The sequence below is a fragment of the Leuciscus leuciscus genome, assembly GCF_965113295.1.
Source record: "Leuciscus leuciscus genome assembly, chromosome: 14".
NCBI lineage: Eukaryota > Metazoa > Chordata > Actinopteri > Cypriniformes > Leuciscidae > Leuciscus > Leuciscus leuciscus.
The window spans coordinates 16,784,691-16,803,405 of NC_138738.1; the positions used below are offsets into that span (position 1 = coordinate 16,784,691).

Here is an 18,715-nt window from a genome sequence, read left to right on the forward strand (position 1 = left end):
TTTATTTTATTTTAAAAAACTGTAATATTTTGTAAAACTGACAAATTACAATTTTAGTAGAATTTAATAACTATATATATATATTTTTTTTTTTTTTTTGAATTAGCCATTACTCCAGTGTCACATGATCCTTCAGAAATTATTCTAATATGCTGATGAAGAAATGTATATGTACATACAGTATATATGTGTGTGTGTGGGTGTGTTTGTGTGTGCGTTAATTAAATAATTACATAAGCATAATATTGCAACTTATTATATTTGCACAGAAAATTAAACAAGTGACACCCCATGTTTTTATACTTTTTTTTTTTCTTTCAGTCTGACATAATAGTCTGTTAACTCTGGATTCATGCTGACATGCATGTTCCTACATTATGCTCAGATAGAGTGTCAGAGTGACCTTAGAGTGACTTTCAACAAGATACACTGCTTAAATGAAAAAAGAAAAGAAAAAAAGGTGCAATTAACACTTTTGTTAAAATGGGCTGACTGGACATTTTGTTGTTTCAGGAATATTACCATTTTATATGCCGATCGTTCAATTCCTCCTCCAAAATTGGTTCTCTGACCAAATCAAATGTCATTTGGTAGCGGCACATCATCCTATAACAAACTGCTTGTCTGATGGGCAAATTTCTATGAGTATGGTTTTAGTTTTTTACAAAAAATGTCTATGATGCTTCAGAGACAAATTTACATTGCTTGAAACACAGTCACCGTGACAACTTCAGAGCCAAATTCAGAGTAAATGCAGTGAGCTTACAATTACACAAATCAGATTGGAATCAGGGGAACCATTATGTCTTATGCTGAAATGTCCTTGTCCTTGCATTAAAGCCTAGTTGAAGAGTAAGTGCAGCAGAGTATAAAGGGACTTGTCCAAGCAGCATATGGCATAGACGTTGCTAACAGGATAGGCCACTGGCAGGTCCGAATGTACACAGTTTCTATCCCTAGAGTACATTTCCAGCATGGGTTTCTGTGTCCGAAACAGGTAGTATCTCAGGCGGTTTCTCAGGATCTAGGCTGTAGTAAAAAACACCTGCAGAAGCCTGACCCAATGAACCTGTCTCCCAAAGATACACCACCCTCTGCTCCAACAACAAGCAATTAATTAAACCAAAAACAATGTCCAATTTCTGTCCCATTTATATCCAACCCCTGGATTTTTTGCTATCAAAATTCCATGATTTCCTGTAAGATAGACTAAAATAACTCAAGAAATAGAACACTTTATTAAAACTAGGCCTGTCAACTGATTAATATTTTATTTAAATTTGTTAAAGTGAAAAAGTCACTATATAGTTATTCATGCCAGTATAGAGAAAGCTATTTTCAGTACTTCAATCATTCAAAAATGAAAGAATGATTACTTCAGTCTTGTATGATTAATCATATTAATCATTAGGCACTCCAATGTGAACCAGTTGTACATTCATTCTAAAAAAAATAATGCATAATCAATATACAACACACTTCAAAATGGAGATCATGATATATAAATAAAATAAAATAAATAAATGATATCAGTCAAATTCATCTACAACTTTGTTCACTATGTGTTTTTATCTTTTTTTAGCCATTGAATCACACTCAAAATACGAGTGTAGGGATGTGGACAGGGTTCGTAAACATAACTGTACAAAAATAATTTACTGTTGATTGGGACTTCCTGCAGACTTCCGTTTTATGAATGATGGCAACCAGTGTTAAGGTGCAATACTGCCACCTATGTTGGAGTGTTATGGGGTGTAATGGCTGGATTATTTGCGATATTATCTCATGTGTATTTTTAACATATTATTGATACTTTCTTTTTTAAATATCAGTTATTGTCAATACCACACCCCTAATGTAAACATTTGTTAATGCACTTCATATATCTAAATGTAATTTGAAGTACATTAGCACTTGCTATGGATCATTTATGTGAATGTGTTGTGTGTAGATATAACCTTATCTTGTTGTGTGACGAGTTTCGGTTAGCTGTGTTCTGGTCTCAAATCAATAGTCTCAAATCTCCCAGTAACCATGTAAATATCTAGCTAATGCTGCTGGGATGTGTTTGCTTTAAAATGATTTATGGAAGCTTTGTCTAGCTGTTCGTTTGTATGATCAGGGCAGGGAGAGATCTCTAGCTGGTAAATATGATTGACAGTTGCAGCTTTACTCTGTTTTTCAGCTACTGATCTTTTTCTCTCCTTCAAAATGACAGTTGGCCTCTCTTTTTCTTCTACGTTTGGTCACACAGATAATTCCTGATAATTATACCAACAATTGCTCGCACAGCCAGACACTTGGATTCTGCTTTATTATATTCTTATCATATTTTATGTATTTGTTTTAATTTTATGTCTAACATCTTTGGAATGCGGTTTCCTTTTCACAGCTGTTCTTCAGATTGACAACTTGTGAAATTGTGGCATCAGTTATTATAATAATTCACAGATCAATTCATAGGCTAATTGGAAGGCAATTATATATTTGTAATGGGCAATTGTTTTCTACCTGGGTAAACTTCTGAATAACAAGAAGTAAATATTTAAACAGTTTTTAAAAGCATGATTTCAACGGAATACTGTTGCATATTGTGAAAAAACAAAACAATTCATTGTTCATATCAGTGCTTTTGAACAAATCTTAAGTGTATATGTTTCTATGCTTTCATGCATCTTGAGTGAACTAGGCCAGGGCATCTTGTTCATGAATGAACTGGGACATCTCGATTTTGAACAAACTGAATGAACTGGGGCATGTCGTTTAGGAGCGTGTCTCTTCTGACGACTATATGAGAGGAGGCACGTCGTTCGATATGTTCGTTTGTCTCGTTCACATCAAGGAGAGAAAGAAAGAGGAAACTTAATAGTGTGTAAAAATGACTCATGACTGTACAAAAAAGAATCTTATTGAAACCTGTTATTGGATTTTTTTATAGCTTTATAAAAATAGTCAGCAATTGACAAGATTATTGAAAGAAATTATAGATCTGCTTATGATAAAAATAAATAAATGCATAAACACAAACAATCGCTTTTTAGCAGATTTGCAGACATGCAAACTTTAATAACGGATCAAAAAGTTATAAATAACCATTTACTAAAAACACCCCTCTCTTCATTGCTACGCCCAAAAAGCTCACCCTCCAATCCTAACTGCCCTGCTCCGAGTCGGCCTCAAACCCCGATCGCTGGCACGCGAGGAGGGTGCACTAACAAGGACACTAAACATTAAACACTGCATTCTCTAGCAGTCATCAGCCTGCACAACTCCTCACAACTCGTTACACACGCAATGCAAGAGAGGATGTCTATTTATCATAGCAGAAGCGCACCAAAATAATGCTTCACGGAAAAAAAAATAAGCGAAGATGATGAACGGACGACAAGGAAGCACAAAAAATTTAAATGCGTACACAAGTGTAAATACAAACAAGAGTTCATTGTTAGGCGGCAACAGCACAGCAGCTCCAGACAAACAATGACACTCAAAACCAGTGTTACTCGTGTATGGAGCGGAATCAATGCAATCTCCGTGTCTTTTTTCTGGACTTCCCGGTTAGCTCTCTCCAGCACTGGAAAACTTTTCTCATATTAACCTGGGTCCTAAAGCTCTTTCCTGGTCATGACCCTTCATTTCCCAGAGATATTCTTATGAGCTTTTTCTTTTGTAATGTCTCTCAGCCATCTCTCCTTCTACAGTCTTTCTTCAAATCTCCTTCTTGATAGTTCTCTATCCTCCACACTTAATACGCCCCCTAATGCTGATAGGCTACACGTGTGTTGTTGTGTCGGTCAGACCAACTTTCAAACAGCATTTTACAAATATGGCTTACCCCACCTTTAACTCATCAATATAAATTGAGCAATTTTCAATTGTTTTTACAAGTTATACAAGATTCAACTAATTTTTTTAAGTCAGTTTAATGTAATTTAAGTTGAAATGACTTAAACATCCAAGTTGACTGTCCTTAAAAATTTAATGCAGTAACTTTTTTTTTACAGTGAAATAATTTCATGATACTTTGTCTGTAAATGACGGTTTTCCCCATATATATATTAGTGCTGTCAACGTTAACACATGCGATTAATTTTTGTCCAGTTTAACGCGTTAAAATATTTAACGCAATTAACGCAGCATCCGTATTTTCTGCCATCCTTTTGCAACCGTTACATTATATGATCACGCTCTTAATAATGCAAAGGCTTTTAAACCATTCAAGCGTGACAAGACAAAGAGAATGCGCTGCCTGTGAATGTCCTATGAATATCCTGAAGCACACAGACACGACGCACAGAAAGACGCGCAACAGTATTGTGCGCACAAACAGCGCACCAGAATACAGTTCTCTTTCGCGCTTCAACAAACAATAACACGCACATTTGTGCCAAAATATCAGTTTTGCCGAGTATCCTCATAAGAGCAGTCTTAAATTAGTTAAATAATCATTAAATGAACTTAAAGAGTTATGAGAGAATGAGTCGCATGTGAGATACGTGTATCTGTCAGCAGCGGCAGATCTTAAAGTGACAGCAGCCACTAATTCTGTCTGTCAGAAAAGGTCATCAAAGAACAAAGGTACCAGAGAAAATTAGTCGCTACTCTTGACTAAAGAACTTTTGTAGCTTTAACAAGGATTAAGCTAATCTATATTTAATTTATAATGTATGCAGTGCAGACTGTTAGATAACTTAATTACATTTCTGTATTTCCTAGCTGTTAGACAGGAAGGGTACAGGTAAATATGGCATTTATTGATAAAAAGATGCCATTAAACAAGTATTTAAAATATACTGTCTTTAAGTTGTTTCTACATTAATTTCGAGATTAACTGTGAAATTATTACATTATAAAATATATTAAAAGCATATAAAAAGCTTGTGTTTTTATTTGCGATTAATCGTGCTGCTCTATCTAGCTATCTATCTATATCTATATATATATATATATATATTTTTTTTTTTTTTGTGCTGTCAATTGATTAAAAAAATTAAACATAAATCCTCTGAGACTGTCATCACCACAGAGATCAGCTGCGTGTCTGGTTTCCATTTTCTAGACTGTTACCACATGTACAGTCTACTTGTTGATGAAATCCATCAGAGTAACATTTAAACTGTGCAAGAATAATAGGTAGGCTACATGTCTTATGTCTCTCTGTGCGATTGGAAACAGACTTACTGACTGTGTGACTGCCCCTGCACTCCGGATCTTCTTGTTTACTGTCAAGCAGAGGCCACCGTCTTCCTGTCTCTGAAAGTGAAGAGCTGCGGTACACACAAGAGACACAGTTTCTAGGTGTGAGCAGACCTATGATACTCGACCCCCTGAGGAGATAGAAGCGTGACTGACTGACAATGCAACCAGAGACTCCGACTAACAGATACAGTAACCCTCTCTGCTGCTCTAAGTCCCTCCAGCGTTTTTAACTGGTGGAAGGATGAGTTTAGAGTTCAAAGAGCTCCATCTGCACAACTTCTGAATCTGTTGGGAATTTAAATATGACAGATTTTAACCTGCCAGAGAACGAGAGCTTTCTAAAGTCCTGTCTGAGTCTGGGCACCTTCGCGTACCGTCGCCACTCTTGGGTCTGGTAAGCACGAATGGGTGTTAAGGTTATAACCACAGAAGAGGCCTGTTAGTAAGGTTTTGATTTATTGATTTAGCTTGTGTAACTTGTAATGGCAAATTGAACTAATTTATGTTTTAGAAGATTGTTGCACACACAATTGTACAGTGTTTTGAGAGGATAATGTTAAAATTGTGCGGTTACAGTTTTAAGTTTATCCATTGATTCAAAGCTTTTATGTTTGAATTGTATTTGGAGACTTTTAATGATTTTGAAAGGCTTCAATTCATTCTTGACATTTTCATTCTCATTCATAACTTGAAAGTGCCTGCAGATTAAAATCCAGGTGGATGGGGTTTAATTTTATTCATCCAGAGAGTTCTTGGCCTGGCGGGATAGCGGTGCTGTGAAAAGATTTTCTCTAATAGGACTTAAAATGTCTTAGAAAAGAGAGTGAATTTCTTAGAAAATCAACTGTTTTGCTCTTGAAAACGTTTGACCTTGTGCCACTCTCTCCTATTCACTGTCTCTCAGCTTGACATACTCTCATCGCTCTCTCTCATTGATAACCAGGCTCAATGGAAGAGCCGTGGTGGTTGATTTATAGCTTATTCAAGCTTTTTATATATATATTGTGTATAATATAGCAGTATATGCTTCTTTCTCCTCTCTAGCCTACACATAACTAAATAGGTGGTGTTTCCACAATCATTCCTTGAGAGAAAAGCTTGAAGGTGCACTGAGTAAATTCCTTATTGTTTTGCTGGCTGATATACAGGAGTCGCCTTCGATGTTATACTGACAACTAGTGGCATGATGTTGCAACTTGCAAAAACAAAAGGTGTCCGATGCCATTATAGAAATGTGCTATTCAGTCTGTCATTATTCAGTGAGTGTAAGCATCCAACAATTTAGTGTAACCCAGGTAATGTGTGTAGTTTTTAGCTTGTCATCTGATCTCAAAATGGCCACCCCCATGACCCTCTCCATGTAAAATAAAATGGCTTTTAGTGAGCTACTGATATAACTGGAATCATAAGTTAGTGCACATGATTTTAAATCATGAGAGTGTAATATTTTAAACACATCTTTAGTTTTTAATTAGTGGATGTTAATTATGTCATTTCAGCTCAGTTTAACAATTTATTTGTGGAGCACTTGTCCTAATACAGATGACTGCAGAGCAGTTTTACAAAAAACTAAAAAGTGCCTTAAGAGAGCGAGCCAAAAGAGAAAACTTCTTAAAGTGACGAGTAAGATGAGAAAGAAACTAAACTACATAACATAATGGAATAAATAAAGGCAGAACTATAGAACAATTGTCATAGGAGTGCAATAGACTGTCGCTTGCATATACTTGCATTGTGATTGACAGGATTAGATGAACATGCTCCCCACAAACTCATTTGTGAAGGCTACACACGGGCACACAGAAGGCAGCTGTCATGCCTGAACAGAAGATCAGCTTACAGCATGCTTTGCGAGTCATGGAATACTCTGCTCTGCGCACATCATGTCCAACAACAGCTCTGACCCCTCTAATGGTGTAATACAAGTGTCTGTTATAGGGGGGAAAAAAAACATGTTATTGTTATATCAACATACATCCAGAAAGCAGTGATGATCTTGTGGATTGAACTTACCTACATGATTTTTGATTTTGGAAATCATTATGTTTTAAAGGGGTCCTATTATGCTATTTCACTTTTTCAACTTTAGTTAGTGTGTAATGTTGCTGTTAGAGCATAAAAAAATATCTGCAAGGTTACAAAGCTCTAAGTCCACTCCAAAGGGAGATATTTCATTTAACAGAATCCCCTTTTAAAGAACTACAACGGACGGCTTGTTTGGACTACATTTCATATGGTGCGTTCAAGTCCTCCTGGGAAGTTCGTACTTACAAGGTGGGAAGTTGCGTTTACGACGGCAGGTGCATTCAAGAAAGATTGCGGTGTACTTTCTCTTAATTAATTACACAAAAATACAGCAAGGTTCTTAAACTCTTCTAGAAAATGAAGAACAAAGAAATTACCATCAGGTGTGCTTTGCTTTTTTATGTTTTTAATTATTTATGAAGTCACTGCTAACTTTATTGTTACATATTACATTGTTATATTATAATGCCATCATATTCTGAGCAGGCAATTAGCTTACTGCGCAGTAAATAGAAAAGCCTGACAATTTTACTGCTAAATACCTTTTTAGTATTGTGGTATTCCACCATTTTTCTCACTGACATGTCCCCAACTAGAAAAGATCAGGGCTTAAAGGGATAGTTCACCCAAAAATTCTGTCAGTAATCACTCACCCTCATGTTGTTCCAACCCCGCAAAGCTTTCGTTCATCTTCGGAACACAAATACTTTTTGTGCGCAAAAAAATAACGACTTTTATTGAACTATTAATTTTCGTCTGTGTGGGCCTGAATTAATTCACGTAGTGTAACAGCGCAGCACGTCTGGGTTGTACGTCACCACGTAGGCTCACTATTGGGCGACGCTGGTCATGTGTGTGATGCGTGTGACGTACAACACAGAAGCGCTGCGCTGTTACACTACGTGAATTCATTAAGGCCCACACAGACGAAAATGAATAGTTGAATAAAAGTCGTTATTTTTGTTGTTTTTTGCTCACAAAAAGTATTCTCGTCGCTTGATAAACTTGTGGTTGAGCCACTGTAGTCACTTGGACTATTTTAACGATGTCTTCAATAACTTTTCTGGGCCGGCAAGTTTCGATCCCATAGAAGCCTATGGAGGAGTGAGACAGCTGTCAGATCTCATCAAAAATATCTTAATTTGTGTTCCGAAGATGAACGAAAGCCTTACGGGGTTGGAACAACATGAGGGTGAGTGATTACTGACAGAATTTTCATTTTTGGGTGAACTATCCCTTTAAAGAAAATCCGGAGCTTCCTACTGGTATTTACAACATTGTGGTGGCGCTCATGTGCTTTCAACTCATAAATACGACCTAATTTAAATAATCCCGCCCACAGAATACGCAAAAAAAAGTTGGCGAGGCCTGGTTAAGCTGCTAGAGAAGATTAAAAGAGTGTTGTCACTGTTTTTTTCCAATGCTGAAAAGGATCGTCTTAAAGCTAACGGCTAAGAGTGGTTAAAATTTATTTTAAACATGGTTCCTGAACATTATAACTTCAAGTTTGTTTTACCGAGAACAGTAATCAGACAGAGCACAATGCAGGCTACGCACAAAAGCTTCTCCAGCAAGATGTAACTTAACGTTAGCCGTTCCCATTTTGTCAGGACAATCTGTGGTTTATGGATCACAACTTGTAAGTATGTCTTATTATTTGTAGTTGTGTTTCTAGTTGCTATGATAGCTAATTAGCTATGATAGCTATGATGTAACGAAGGGCAAACCTTTGCCTGCCTCTCCACTAACGTTAGCAGCTAGCTTGCTAACTAACATTACTATAAGTTAGATGTAACGTTAGTGTTTATTGTAGCTTTTGGAAGACTATTCACCGCCCTTTTGGAAAATTATCCATGATTTTGTGATTGATTACTGTTTGTATTACCACAGTTTTCTGACAAAATTGTGATTAACGTTAAATGGTGGATAACATTCGTATCTTTAAGAAAATTGCAAAAACAACATACCACTCTGAAAAGTCCTGTGGAATACGTGCTTGAAATCCGTTCTGCACCATCCTTTTGTTAATTAACATTACAGAGTTTGAATCAGGCTCGAATTGGTTTGAAATTGACGGGTTAATTTACATCTGAAGAGAGCTTGCGGTTATGGAGGGGCGGGACATTTACCGAACACGCGCTAAGTGCTGCCAATCACAAAACACTGGGACAGCTAACCAATCTACTGGAGATACCCGTGAGTAGACGGGCTCTGGTGATACAGACTGAAAAATAAATAATAAAGTTATGCGTTTTCAAACGAAAACGTATTAGTGTGGACAAGGCCACAGACTGGGGAGAGAGAAGCTGTAAAAAATATGTGGAAAATATAGGGGTGGGAGATATTGACAAAAATGAATATCTCGATATTTTTTTCCAATATCTCGATATCGATATTCAGACGATATTTTTGCCATCCTTCAAAGAAATGTGTGCAAACTGGCAAAGAAGTTGGACTTTTGACTTGCTGCATTTGACCATTTGACCTTTGTAGGCTATAGAAAAAACAATAAAGGAGCTAACTGAACAGAATCTGAGGTAGCCCCTACTTTTTCCACTTACAAAAAAATTAATAAAAAAACGGAATTAGGCACCTTTTGCAACAGTGATTATTAAATCAAACAACAATATTGTTGATGATAAATTCAAAGTAAAAAAAATCTTTTCAAAACGCTATAAATCCATCCATTTTTTCCCCAAAACGCTATAAAGCCATCATTTCCCCCCAAAAAATTTATAGTTTGTCTTTTTTTAAAAAAAAGTATTTTGTCTTTTATTTTTCGTGTTTGCATTTATGAGGAAAAAACAATATTACGTGACAGTTCTCCATTATGGACGCGAGCGCTCTGACTTTCAAACTTTCACAGAGACCTCAAAACAGAAAGCACAAAGCCTTTCTTTAAAACGAATTTCGTTTTGTATTAATTGTATCTTAATTTTACCAATTTCCTGGATTTAAAACATAAATACATAAAAAGTAAATACAGGAGGCTAGCACAACATAAGGTGCTTGAACTGGAGATTATATCAGCATGAACCGAACCGTGGCCTACGATCGCCTCACAGGCCTAAAAAATGTGAAATATATTTACAGAAAGCTGGTTCTAAACAAAACCATCCAAAACATAATAAAACTATGTAGCCTAATAAATGTGCATTTCTCCTGCGTTCACTAGCTAGCTTACTGCGAAGATCGCGAGTCAATAGCCTATCGTCAACATCATCTTTGCAGCCGACACACAAATTAATAAACAATTAAAATGTCTTATTGCAATATTTTACATATTCATAATCATTACTTTTGCTGGTTCTTTGAGGCAGCTTTTTAGGTTTTTGGCGTTTTGGAAAAGAGCTCTTCACGTGGCTACAAACACCGTTTCACCAAGGCACAACGGCCCTTCAGCACATAAGAACAACAAGAGAAAAAGCGCTGACTTACTAATTACGAAACTTTTATGTGGTTGAACAGGTGAAAGAATCACAAATTCCTCTGCAACTCAAACCTTCTCAGTACGAGTTATGAAGGAAGAGCATTAGAGTTTTCAACGCGTCCTCCTCTGATTGCTGTGTTGTGAACTTGTGACTGAAAAAGTGCGTGCAGGAACACATGCGCAAAACGTAGCTAGGTCTGTAAAATGTCCTTTTGTAAAATGACATATGATAAAAATAAAAATAATTAATATATCATTTAACAAAACGGTTTTGCGCATGTGCTTCTGCGCGCACTATTTCGAATTTACGTAGCCTATGAATGTGCGTTTTTGACGTCCCGCGCCAGGCCACTCGGAGGGTGCTTCCGGGAATAGTACTGCCCTAGTATTTAAAATCGCTACATATAATTGTTTAGACGGTTATAGTGTGCGTTATTTGTTTTCTCTTTAACTTCTTTCAGCTCTTTTCATGTTTTGGGGGTCGGATTGTACAAATTATGAAATATTCGATATCCCAATTTTGCATATCGTCCAGACAACAATTTGGATATTATCGTCTAAACGATATATCGCCCACCTCTAGGAAAATAATGTTTTTTTGAACAATCAAGCATGAAAACATTGTAGTCATCACAATCACCAGCTGGAGTACCCTTGATAGCCACCAGAGGGCACTCCTCCCCAGACTATTGTCACTCTGTCATGGACTACATTACCCATCATCCTTTGCTCAGACCCAACACTACCCATTACCTTGTTTATGTACCCTACCCTATATAAACCCTGTCAATTCATTCTCTAAGTGCAAAGTATTGACTTTTGTTTTGTTGTTGTTGAACAGCATTACTGAGCGTTTCCGTGTTGTTCCTGGTGTTTAATTTCTACCCGTATCCTGGATTTCTCGTTCCTATCTTGCTCGTTCCTGTCTTGTGTAACAGACATAGGCTGATTCATATATACGCCATAGTAAAAATATTTTAGTAAAATACCATCTTCTTTAATTAATGCACTGTAATTTAACTGTAAATTATATGACCAATAAGTTATGACAACATATCTTTTTACATTGCTTTAACTCTAGCAAATAAGTTAAACAAGATTCAACAAATTGTTTTTATGTAATTTCAATTGAAATGACTTAAACATCCAAGTTAATTGTACTTAATTGTTTTTACAGGTGGGCAGCTTAGGGCCATGATTTTAGCATGTCAAGTTTGTTTAGTGCTTTTATTTAAATTTTATATTTGAATAAAATATATTTTGAATAAACATAATTTAAATAAAATTCCTATGTTATTTAAAATGTAAAATAATATATGCCATATATTTTAGTGACATTTTATTATTTTATTTTCATGGCATATTCAGGGTGGTACAAGCCTTGAATACGGTCAGGGTTTATTATCCCTTACATATTTAACTCGTACTGAGCATTTGAACTCATTGCCAGTGCATTGACGTTTAAAACATTCTCATTCCCAGTTCAGCCACTTTCAAATCGACCTGAAATGTAATTCACTGCTCCACATCCCTATCTCCAATTCCACATCTAACCTAGGCTATTACCTAAGTGAGATTTGAACTGCATTACAGATGGAACAGATCCCAGTGTTTTAATACAGTCTATTTGCTCAATTATGGAATACAGTACGCATTAAAATGTAGACACGTGATGAGAAGTGGTTATGTGTTATTTTTATGATCAGCAGGCTGTTATCGTAGTAGCTGGAGCATAAGTGCTATCCTGGTTTTTTTTTTTTTTTTAAGTCAGATAAGCTTGTATAGAGTGAGCAGTGAAAGCGTGTAGATTGGGTCCGCTGGGCTGTCAGCTAGCCGGCTTCACAGTGGGAGTCAGGCCCTTTTGCCTTCTACCATTCATCTCTCCATCTTCCTTACCTGTGCCCATCTGGTGAGATCACCCCTTACTCTGTCCTTTCATCTTCCCCTTGCCCTCTCACATTTATTTCCACCAGTTCTTTTCTTTTTATCACCTCTTCCCCTTTCTTATAGCCTTTCTGACTTTCTTTTGCTTCAAATGTGCTTTCCTTCGCTCACTTTAAAGCAATAGTTCACCTAAAGATGATAAATCATCATTTAGTTATTGACCATCATTCTGCTGTGCTCTATATTCTAAATCTTCTGAAGTAAAATTTAAGTCTTTTCAACGTGCGCTTCATGCAGTTATCAAATGGCTTTAAATAAACAAGATGTTTTCATTTATGGATCTAAAAATTAAATATTCTGTCATCAATTATTCACCCTTCCCTTGTGCATTTCTTTCTTCTGTGGAGCACAGGCAAAATAATATTTTGAAGAATAACAGTTTCGGTTCCCATTGACTTCCATTGTATTATTATAATTTTTTTTAAATTTTGTCCACGCATTGAAAGTCAATGGGAACCAAAACTGTTACCAACATGCTTCATAATATCATCTTTTGTGTTCCACAGAAAAAAGAAAGTCTCACAGGGTTTGGAACGACATGGGGGTCGATGAAAATGAATTTTCATTTATGGGTGAACTATCCCTTTAACTGTTCCTTTTTTTCTCTCTTTCTCCTTGGCTGTCCTCTGTCTTACACCTGTCAGAGAACATCACATCTGTGAAGGAATCAAATAGATGCATGCAGTTCCTATTGGATGTGTTAGATTGAATTAGACAGAGCAGGTAAACCGATGTCTGTGCTCTTTGATTAGAAGCAAGAGAGTGAGTTTGTCACATGAATCAGTGAATTATATCATAGAGCGGCGCAGAAGGCCTATAGGCTAAATCTGAGAAAATATGTTGGGCACAATAATCCAAAAAGCAACCCCCCATGTCCCCCAAATAATGTTTTATATTGGTCAGAATGATTCCCAGTCAGTTTTGCTTTCTCACTGCTTTGCAAGTGGAGAGATCAGAATATTAATTGAGGTTTATACATTTATTCAGTCTTTTATGCGTCAGTAATGAATTATTTGACACCTCATGCAGACATCAGATTCAGAGTTCAGACTCACAAGTTCAGTTTATCAGAATGCATATAATGTACCTACTTTGACATGATGCGTCGTGGGTTTTTAAGACCAATACATTTTTTTTTTTTTTTTTTTTTTTTGACTCACTGATTCATGTTTTCAGAATTTTCTCTTCAATAGTTCTTGTAGAATACTTGAGGTGAAAACTATAATCAAGGATAATTTGTAATCAGGTTACTTAAGCACCTCAAAGTCAATCTCCAATCAACCCCAGACACCATCAGGAAAATACCCATGACATTAGAACTGAGAGCTGCTGTGCTGCGGCCCTCTTTTAGTCTCCTTGCGTGTCAGTACTACTCAGGTATCAGGGTGTCAAGTATGAAGGTTAGATGTAAGTAACGGCTCGAAGTAACCAAGTAGGTGAAGTCTGCTTAGTGACTGTTTGGATTCTCCTCAACCTGTTTGTAGCAATAGACGGTTAGTCACTGCTGTTCGCACTGCCAGAGATGAGTGTCCTAGGATCAGCACTTCTTTTCTGCTGCATTTCTAATGGATTTAAATACAGGATGTTAATTTTTTAGAAACAATCAGTTGTTAATTCAATTAATTCTCAGTACCATAAAACAAGTGCACTTGCGTATCTTTAATGTGTGAGAAATATGTCAAGTGGGATTTTCTTATATTTTTGAAGAAGTAAAATGAAGTATGTTAATGATATGTTCTTAATTTTGGAAAATATTTGAAAGAATTAAATAAAGGAGACCGTTTTGGTATTTTATTTTGTGCCCAGTTTTGAGAAAGTCCCTTGATTCTTTCTAAATTGTTATAATACTCTATAAACAATGGCCATTTCTTATATTTGTCATTTTACATTTACTTGAAATGTGTCTTGCATTCTTTTTTTTTATATATATATATATATATATATATATATAAGTTACATCAAAACATTTCAAAGCATGTGAATTACACAATATTTTTAACAAATGCTAGTAAAATAGAAGTCTAAATTATGAAATAAACAAATAAAAATACAGGGACAGTCAGAGATCGTAAAATATTACTCGCATTTTGAGTCATCCTTTTATTTTTTGTTCAGTTTTAATAGATTCATTCATTTAAATGAATTAGTCGCTCATCATCTCTCTCTCCTCAACTTAGTTATACTAACTAGCTCAAATATTCATAAGAAAATCAACAGGCAAGGTTTTATTAGATTCTAGCTAAATCTTACCCGAGTCTCGGTTTTCTTTATTTGTAAAATGCTGCCACCCAGTGGCCAGTGAGCTGTACTATCGTCTTAAATGTTTTTGGCACTCTTATCAATGTTGTTGGTAATTCTGCACACTATCAACCCATTATCTCCTAACAACCATGTCCCTTTGCATGGGTTGCATCTATTGGGTTCTTATATGTTTATATTGGACAGATTTTGACGAATATTTTTTACCGTTTCGTTTTGACAGGCAGTTTTGTGACATTATTTCACACTGAGTCATCCTCTGCATTCACACCCGCCTGTTCGACTCATTCTTTCTTTTACTTTTATCATCAGCTGTATTGCAGACAGATTTTCCCCTGCACTGCCATTGTCTGCTCTGTTGTCACCTCTGCCTTCACACTTATGAATGGTTTTGTCTTGTGTCAAAGTTTATTCTGTTTAACTTCATGTGTCTCTTCACAGCTTAATTTCCAATCATGGGCAAGTAAGCATCTTAGCAGTTCACGATGACGACAGATCTGTGATCTTTAAGGGATTTTATGTGATGACTAAAGCTTGGGATGATTTGTAATCCTATAACACAGAACACATTTTCTTCTCATCGATGGTACTATTTTTACTATGTGTTACGAAACTTAATGTGCTAGATGTTCCACATGCTCGGAAACAAAACAGACAACATTAAAAATAAAGCCATGGTCCGTCACCCTGTACTTGGTTCTCTATTAATTTGCATTCATATGCATGTGAATGAAATGCAAGACCGGAAATGCAAGCTCATGCAGTTTTGTCTTCCACTGCATACCAAAGTTCAGATATGATAACCTCTGACCTGTGAATGAATGCAAATTTGACCAATAGAGGATCTAAGCGTCACAGAGTGACCTTTTGGCAGAATTCACATAACATACATACACACTGAAAAGCTGCATGTTTTGCTGTGTTACTTGGTCGGAAGTTTGTGTGCTCATAGTAAATGTGACCACAGCTTAAGAGACTAATTCCACAGAAAACTCTTCAACCACAAACTATCAACTTTATCTTTTTGAGTCTAAAACTCATTGAGTCATTTAGCTGTCTATCAAACTATTATGCAAACAGGCACATAGTATATACAGAACATGCTACCGGTACATATTAAATAAGGATGCATTGATATTAAAATTCTGGCAAATGTGATTAGCTGATCATTATTTTTACCCATAACTAATATGGACAAAACATACCATATAGAAAGATGCAATGGTATAAAAATTGTGTCAGATGCGAAATGAAGGATCATGTGACACTGAAGACTGGATTAATGGCTGATGAAAATTCAGCTTAGCATCACAGAAATCAATTATATGTTATATTAAAATAGAAAACTATTATTTTAAATTGTAATAATATTTCACAATATAAAAAATATTTCTGTATTTTTTATTAAATAAATGCAGGCTTGATGAGCATATATACTGTAAGAGACTTCTTTCAAAAACATTAAAAATAGTAATGTTTCCAAACTTAACCGGTACTATATCAATACTATATAAAAAATATATATATATATATATATATATATATATATAAATGTATAAATATATATATGTTATTAGACTTTAATTTTATATATATATAAAGTTTATGAGAGAGAGAAAAAGAAAATGAGTATACTAATATATACATACAATTAAAGTCTAAATAAAAAATAAAACAATAAAAAAAATAGTTGAGTGAATTTAGGCATCATAACATTACACTGCACAGTAGACAAAAATTATATAAACATTACATTTAGTATTATTACATGTATTAGGGGTTAAAAAATAAGTGGCCAAAGATCATTGAAATGTAGAACAAGAGGAAATGAGTATGCCAACGTCGACCAGTTCTGATAAACTAAAAAAATATCTGTAATATAACTGCTATGGTTGATATAACAAGTGCACTTATCATTGTCTGATTTCAGCAGTTTATATACATTAGAACCTTGCAATGGTCAATAGCAATTTAATTATGGTATAACATACCAATTCTGTGTAGTCAGTGTGTGTTTGCTTTGATGTAAGTTGCTTTGAACAGTCATTACAGTTCATAAATCTTACTACAGTTCATCACTGAGCTAAAAAAAAATTCATTTCAAAAAGTTGCAAAGAGATCCAAACCATTTAAACACTTCTTCAGATATATTCCGACCATGGTGTGAACAGTGTGCAGAAAGAGATAAAATCATGTTAACGACCCTTCTGTAATGTAGAATGTTCTTCGTGAAGTCTTTTGTTTGTGTCTACAGCAGACATTTAGGAATGAAACTTCTCATTTGTTCAGACATTCCAAGTCCTTGTTTCGAGCTCCGCCCCGGGTTTCATGTGCGGCCGCGTTCTCTTGCCTAGAGCTAAGTTGAGTGGTAGCGCAGCTGGACTTCAAAAGGAAGTGGCTGTGCGGTGAAGTTGAGCTCTGTGGGAGGGCACAAGTGTTAGGTGAGACGCTACTAGAGCACGCTCAACAGCACAGCGGTGTGTCTCAGGGCCATGCTCCGCAGGTCGCCCTGCCACAGAGGCAGGGTTCATTTTGACTTCAGTGAGGAGGTGGTGAAGAGGCTGCACACCTCCACCTTAAGGTTAGAAATAACGCCCTTTTTTTTCTGTCTCTGTTGTGTCTCAGAGTCTGTCTGGTTCACATGCTTTCACACACTGTCTTGTACTCTCTCTCTCTCTCTCTCTCTCTCTTTTTGTTTTGTTTGCTGGCTTATTTATGTGATCACTGCAGCTATGTATTTACATGCTAAGTACTACTTTAAATATGAGACAGTACTTGCCCATCTATCCGCCTGTCTATGTCACGAATTCTTCTGGACCCTTGTCACACAGCGATTAGGTGTCATCTCCTGTTGTGTATCTTTTCTTTTGAAACATCTTCATCGGCAGTATCACTTTCTATACTTTTTCTCTTTCTCCCCCCTTTTTTTCCAGGATTCTTTTTTAGTTCATTGTGATGATTTGTTGTTGCTCAAGCAGTTTGCGAGTGTGTTTGTAAGTAAACTGAGCTCTGTGTTTATACAAGAGTAAAATTGTTCCCAGCTGTTGTACATTTTCCATCAGTCTATTGTGTGCATGCATTGGATCAAGCGTTATTCACACTCTTTGTGCTTGTGATATTAATTGATACATTCAGCTTCACTGTAATTTCACTCCTGAGACTAAAGCAATATTTCTTGCTTTACATTGTCTGGGTAAACATCACCACACAGCTTTAGCTCAAGTCCAAACCTAAATAAGCTTCCCAGATGAAATTGGAAAGACAGATTGGGTTCAAGTACCCTTACATGAGAAGTTTAGAAACAGTTTTATTTTATTTTATTTTAGGGTGAGCGCACTGTTTCTTCAGTTATGAATATGTCGTTGTGTCAGTCTGTAATGCGTGTTTATGTACACTTTAAATGTCAAACACATGAATGAATGAATGAGTGTGTGAACATCTGTGTTTATGCACAGCGCGCTCTGACGTCCGGGAAGGGTGTGTAAAGGTGTCCCATGACTCCAAATGCCAACAAAGATAATCTCCACGTTGGGTGGATTTTGTGTATTTACTAGTGTATTATTTACTAGTTGCTATATCAGCACTATATAGAGAAAAAATGCGGCAAAATTTTAAAGTCTTTGAAAGATATAACTGAACATTTATTTAACCACAGCAAAAGTAAATTTTTAGACAAATCTGATATTGTTTTAATCTTACATCTGTTACTTAACAATTGAGATAGTTCTTTAAAAGCTGCTGATCTAACCAGCAGATCCCAGTTGCGCAGGTGGGGTATGTTGTAACACTGCGTTAGAACTATGCTATTCTATTCTATTCTTTTATGAATTCTATTGAGAAACCATGAGAAAAAGGTGA

At 35.9% G+C, this 18,715-nt stretch overlaps 1 protein-coding gene across 4 annotated transcripts in view; it reads left to right on the top strand.

Annotated features, from left to right (window-relative positions):
• pde4ba (phosphodiesterase 4B, cAMP-specific a) overlaps positions 1 to 18,715 on the top strand; it is a 166,609-nt gene that overhangs the window by 101,385 nt on the left and 46,509 nt on the right. The window contains exon 1 of one of the 4 annotated variants that reach the window (XM_082136033.1): positions 5,358 to 5,593. The exons of 2 other annotated variants lie outside the window; for them this stretch is intronic. In XM_082136033.1, the coding sequence (XP_081992159.1) occupies positions 5,502 to 5,593 (92 nt within the window). In that variant the 5' untranslated portion in view covers positions 5,358 to 5,501. Of the gene's footprint in view, positions 1 to 5,357; positions 5,594 to 17,255; positions 17,439 to 18,715 lie in introns of those variants that run through there. One more of the 4 variants, XM_082136034.1, reaches the window with a different exon arrangement.